Below are 6180 nucleotides of genomic sequence, written 5' to 3'. Positions count from 1 at the left end.
CAGAAAGTGGTACAACAATCCTTGAACCTCTGAGGATGAAGGCATCTAATGCTGAAAGTTCATCTTTGATGTTGTAGTAAGGAGCAAGAGTTTCACTGACTGACTTAATAGAAGCAGGTCAGCCCTCTTCCATTTGTAAACACAAAAGAGACAGCTCAGGGCAAGAAGAGCAGGCTGACTCAAAGTCAGACGCAGAAAGTGAAGTCAAAGTAGCAGTAATCTGTGCTATCATTTCCGGTTCTGGACTCGGAATGACTGTATCAGCCACAGGCAAAGGAAAGGCAGGAAGATGTAGATGATGTTGTAATCAAAACACAATAGCCGAGCGGGCAATTCGCATTCCAGCTCGGCCCATCCCTTTTGTGGTCAGCAGGGTTGTCAATGCTTGGTGATCTGTGTGGAGAGCTGAGGGGGCAGAAGCACATCCATATGGAACTCTGCAAAATCTGAAGAGACCATCATGAGCGATGAATGCTGTGAGATCTCTGCTGTCTTCATTGCATTAGCCGATTGTGGAGGACATTTTTGCACCCTGTAGGTTAGCAGAGATTTCCTCTATATGTGGATAGCGGTCAGTGATGAAGGCTTTGTTTGGTTCCCTCAAATCTGCACAGAACCTGATTCCACCATTTTTTCGTCCAGTGACCACAATAGGTGAAATTTGTTAACTTGTTTAGCTGAATGGTGCTGCTGTCATGTCATCAGACCTATTGTTTGATTTTTTAAAATATACCTAAAAATGTTGTTCCTCCAGGTGTTTGCATACCTTTACCTGCTGTATCTGAAGGTGGAATTTGAGAACAGAATGTTTTTCGATTCTTTGGAAAAGGCAACTTAAAGGTGCTTTAATGTTTAGTAGTGTTAGGTAATAGTTAGTAAGGGTGTAAAGATTAATTGATAAATCAATGTCTGATTCAACCAGATTGATCTGTCTGAGGCAGAATCAGTTTGAATTGACCATTTAAAAAACAGAGTAACAGACAACAGATTATTACATTTTGGTAAAAAGTGGCTTTATGAAGGTTTTTATTTACTATAACAAACTTCCAAACTTTACTTTCACACCATCAAGGTTTTTCAATCTCAAACTATTAAGAAAAAAGGGTTAGCCAAACAAATACAATGTATTAAAGGGGAGTAACTTTAATCATATACTTTAATTAAATATTTTGTGTTCTCATGCACATTTATTTGTGTGAAGCAAAGGTTTTTGTGAAATTTTTGTTCACAAACTTTTCTTCACACACCTTTTTAATCTTTATTTTTTTCTCTTAACCCTTTAACACCTGAACTTCAATGCTTATGTTCTTTGATTTACTATAATTTTTAATTGTTAGCACGATCAATGTTATTCTAGTAGATTCTGAAGGAGAAAAGCGGCGTGCCCCACCTTTGGCTGGCGGTAACAAGGTTAGGCTCCAGCAGCAGGGATACAGCAAGTTAAGAAAATGTGTAGCTGGAAGTCACTCAGACTGTTTGCACACCTTCACCTGTGCTGCCTGAAGGTGAAATTAGAAAGAATGTTTTCTGATTCTTTGGCAGCACGAGAATGACTATTCCATCAGTAAATAGGCTATTAGTTACAGTTACATTGTAATTAGTTACCTAAGTAAAGTAGCTAATTTGGAACTCTTCTATAATTCTGATAAGGGAGAGTGTGCTTAAAGTAAAAATCTAACACGATAGTCATCATCATCATATGAAGCTAATATTGCCCGACTCTGTTTCTGCAGCTGAAACTCATGACGGTTTCTCATCATATCTCTGAAATTATGTCTTTAGTAAATGATGTAGTCCTAAATTAATAGACATAAAAGAGACATAAAATATGATGTGTTGAAGTAAATCTCGTGTTTTTAACTTTCCTTTTACTCTGATTTATTGTAATTCAAAACTGAAACAAAGTTTATATCAATATATCAACTTTTATTTAAAAAAAAAAGATTCATCAATTTGTTTTTCAAAATATCCCCTAACATTGTAATGTATTTTTCTGTTTCCTTTAAAATGTCATCACAGGCAGGATTTAAAGATGTCGAAATGACAAACGAGCTGGTGCACAGAAAGATACTGAGCTCGTGTGACGAGAAAACCCCTAAAGAATTCAGAGTTTGTGCTGTTTAGTTTGTTTTGAGGTTGAGCTTCTAAGAAACAGTGACTCACGCTGCCATCAATCATCTGCTGTAGTTACTCTTCCATCGGAACATTTTTTTTTACTTAATTATACATTAATTTTATTTGTTTTTATTGCTTGAAATTATTATTGAATAAAATCTGTTTTTTCATGTGATTGAAGAATTTCAGCTTACAAACTGTCACTTTAAGGATTAAATATACATTATTTTTTCCCCTCTTTCTAATCTTATTGAGGGATTTACTTCCAGAGTAAGACATAAAATGTTTTTTTCTTTCCTATTTTTGCCATTGATTGGAATAAAATGTGTCCAAGCTGATTTTTTTTTATTCTTTTTTTCGATGATTTCCGTTTTGAGACTGTAGTAAGATTTTTAAACAAGACATGAAGTCCTTTTCACAGAAAGGAAGAAATATCTAGAGATCAGATTGACTTTATTAAGGAATGCTGGCTTCCTGGAAAACCATCAAGAGAATTCACAACTAACCTGTTTACCAAAGTTTAAAATAAACTCTGAAATAGATGAGCTGTGAGTATTTTAGGAAAGTTTAATTAGTCTGTTGACACGATATTTTTATCTCTGTTGTAAAGTGGCTCGATTAGAGTGATTGTGGTGAGAAACAAACTTTTTTCCAAACATAAAGATATATTAACAAAAAAAATCAAATTCCATAATATACTTTAGCCACTGTTTGCTGCGTAGTCCCTCTTTCTATCTCTCTGACATTCACAGCTCTTAAAATATATTTTTTTAATTAAGGGGACAAGTGGACTTTACCATTATGGACAACAAATTACGTAAAAACATTAAATGGAGACAGAAAAAAACATTTTTTTCACTCGACAACAACACTCCAAAATCAGTACAGGATGTTCATGACTCCAACTTTCACCTGAGACCTGCTTAGACTCCAGCAACCCTTTGACTCTGAAGGGGATTAAAGAAGTTAGTTGGATGAAAAAAAGAGAACCATAATTCTTTTTTAAAAACATATTGTGTAACGTTATAAAAGTGATAATTAAATGTCAGTTTGAAATGCAAACAAACCAAATCCTTTATTTTTATTATATTCTAATTATACAAAGAAAAATACATCCTTATAATCCAGAATGATGACAGAAGCTCATAGTGTTTCCTTGTTAAAATGATTTAATTTATATTTGAAGCTTTAAAACAAAATCTCATTCACAGATGGATCACTTCAGATAAACATGTTTGATTCAACTTTTACTTAATCTCAAGAAGTTTTATGTGATCAGCAGTTTGATTATTTCTGGTGTTTGTCGCCCTCTGCTGTCCAATCGAGGAAGTATTTGTTTATATATTTCTGTTGATGTCTTCAGTATTTGTATTTGTTTATGTATTGCTTTATTGGATTTTCTGTGAAACGACAGAGCTATTATTTTCTTTTTATTTATTTTTTGTGATAAAATCAACTCAGCACACACTAAAAGGTTTATACAAATGTGTACAATCAGAAACAGCAAGTGGACTATAAACCCTTGACTTCTTCCACACCAACTTCAAGAACCGCAAGTGTAATAACATCAGAATTAACACCAAATGAACATAAGAGGCCAGGCTGCAGTTTAAAAAATGTTTTAAAAGGTGTTTAAGGAGTTGATCCTTAACCTCCTCTCTGTGAGGTCACTCAGATCCCTCAACGAGATTAAGTCAGTTTTAAATTCAACTTTTAACTTGGGCTTTTAACTCCTGCAGATTTAGTTGACCAAAATATATATATATTGAACAAATATGGGAGATGGAGGATATATATTTTTTAAAGATCAAGACGTGATCCTCAGTGTATAGTTTGATAGGTGAGCATCCATCATGTTTAGTGACAGTTTCACTTTAGGGATATATATACACTTTAATCAAGTGAGGCCATCGCAATTAGCATGGAATAATAAATAAGAGCAGAAATTGCTGTTCTGAGGGGAGAAACCTCAGCCACCATCACCAGCTGTTCAACCTTTGATCTGAAGAGCCGTTGTCGACACAAATCTACCACTCTGATGTTCAAATCTTCATTTTGCCTTCACCCAACAGTAGCAGGGATAGGCTCCAGCAACCATGTAAACCCAAAAGGGATTGAGTGGATTTGGAAGATGGAGGTCATTTATTTTCCAAAGAGACTTGTGACAACTGGAGTTTAAAAAAACTGTTGTTTTTAATGTTTTTTTTACTTGCAGCATCAGAAATAGACATAAGTTTTCCTTAAAAAAAGCAATGTTATTGAAATAATTGCTGTAAGAAGGACTTAATCTTTTATTCATTTTTTTCCAGTTTATTGGGTTCTGCAGATTTGCAACACATCATACTTATTTATTGATTTATTTTGTTCAGAGAACAGCAGGTATTAACAGAACAAAAAGGGTGTAGTTCATCAGTCTCGCCACCAGGTGGAGTTATCTTCCTTGTAATGCTATCTAATGGTTTGAAAACAAGATGATTTTTGACTAAAACAGATAGAAATATGAGCCATGACTGGATTAAGAATATATTATACAAAGCAGAAAAAATGTTAATTAAATTAATAGCAAAAGGGACAATGCATATTAAAGAACATTAAAACAATAAATGCGCCAGATTGTAGTCTCAGGGTGATTTCCATCAGAAGTTTTTGATTGGCAGGTTGATCTTAAATAAAATAAAGGATTAGCAGAACAACTAAAATGACAAGTCATAATGGAGCCATCCAGCTATGTAGTTTTCCATCTCAGACAAGGAAAACCTCGACGTTCATGGATCTAGTGGCCAGCCCAGTGTATATTCCACATCACTGTTACAATCTTTTTCAAATAAATTTTTTTTCTCAGCTCCTGATTCACAATTTGAATCAATAATTACTCAGATTTTTTTTAAATCTTATTTTATTAATATTTATCCTCCATCTTTGAAAAAAAAATGCCAAAAGAATATATTAAAAACAAAAAAAATCACTTTACATTTTAAGAATGTTCTCTTTGTAGTTTTACCTTGAGGTTTTCAAACACAGAAGAGGAAAAGATGAAACTCTGAGGGTTTTTTTAGCTGGAGGAGCAGAGTCTGACACTCCCTGGAAAATTGCTCCTTTTATGGTTTCCAAAGAAATCCCTAAATTCTCCTGGTTAGAGTGAAATGAAACTTTTTAGTCAGCAGCACTGCAGCTTTAAAACACAGCAGCACTTCAGTTACGTTTCTCAGGAAACGAAACTAACTTGTCCAATAGGGGGCAGTGATGACGCAGTGCAGTTTCACAGGAAAACAGCATCCTTTATAAGTCAGGCATTTATTCGGTGTACAGCCTGCCGGAAAACATTGGTCTTGGCTACCAGTCACAATGGGACTGCGTGAGTACAGAGATATGCTGATATATACATTTATACTTTGCTTTCTTCATCTTTCATGAATGATTTTTTTTTATTTATTCTTGTGTTTCAGTCACTGTTGTTGCTGTAGCTGCAGGAGCAGGTAGGACAATTCTGTTTTTTTTAATGAATAATTCAGTTTTCCTTATTTATCACACATGAATTCCTAAAGTTTTAGCCTAAACTGGAATAATCTCCATCATTTCATGCTGTAAAGAGAGTCTCTTTGTGTCTGTGAGGTGGGGCTGTGCTGTCTGCTCCTCTTGTGCTCGGAGCTGTTGGCTTCACCTCAGCTGGGATTGCTGCTGGCTCCTATGCAGCCAGCATGATGTCAGCTGCTGCCGTTGCTAACGGTGGAGGGGTGGCAGCTGGAAGCGCGGTGGCTGTTCTGCAGTCAGCCGGTAAGAACAGGCTGAACATCACATAGATTTATAGAAAACAAGATGTTTTGGTTTGAGAAAGCTGAGGAAACTTTATGTGATCTGGTGGTCACACTTCTTCCTCTCTGCAGCTTAACACACTGTGTATACCCTGTTTTTTCCTGCAGGAATGGCCGGTTTGGGAACCGCTGCTACTGCGGCCGTGGGGAGTATTGGAGGAGCTGTGGGAGCCCTGGTCGCACTCATCTGAGGCAGAAAAAGAATCCAGATCACAAAGAAAAACATGACTGAGAATCATTTTACTTTTGTCAA

The 6180-nt window shown here is 35.6% G+C and overlaps 1 protein-coding gene across 1 annotated transcript; it reads left to right on the top strand.

Moving 5' to 3' along the window:
* The first annotated feature begins 5332 nt into the window (after positions 1-5332).
* LOC112146153 (interferon alpha-inducible protein 27-like protein 2A) lies at positions 5333-6119 on the top strand. Its single transcript, XM_024271837.2, has 4 exons — positions 5333-5470; positions 5562-5591; positions 5728-5889; positions 6036-6119. Exons 1-4 carry the CDS (start codon positions 5461-5463, stop codon positions 6116-6118), a joined length of 285 nt encoding a protein of 94 aa, XP_024127605.1. The 5' UTR covers positions 5333-5460; the 3' UTR covers position 6119.
* The last annotated feature ends 61 nt before the right edge of the window (positions 6120-6180 follow it).

Source organism: Oryzias melastigma, linkage group LG22 (genome assembly GCF_002922805.2).
Source record: "Oryzias melastigma strain HK-1 linkage group LG22, ASM292280v2, whole genome shotgun sequence".
In the NCBI taxonomy this organism is placed as follows: Eukaryota; Metazoa; Chordata; class Actinopteri; order Beloniformes; family Adrianichthyidae; genus Oryzias; species Oryzias melastigma.
This window is presented reverse-complemented; position numbering and strand designations above follow the sequence as displayed.

Excerpts from the sequence above, each read along its gene's own strand:
- LOC112146153 (XM_024271837.2), top strand. Across the intron at positions 5,592-5,727 it reads TGCTGTAGCTGCAGGAGCAG|GTGGGGCTGTGCTGTCTGCT; the intron begins GTAGGACAATTC and ends TGTGTCTGTGAG. Across the intron at positions 5,890-6,035 it reads GGCTGTTCTGCAGTCAGCCG|GAATGGCCGGTTTGGGAACC; the intron begins GTAAGAACAGGC and ends TTTTTCCTGCAG.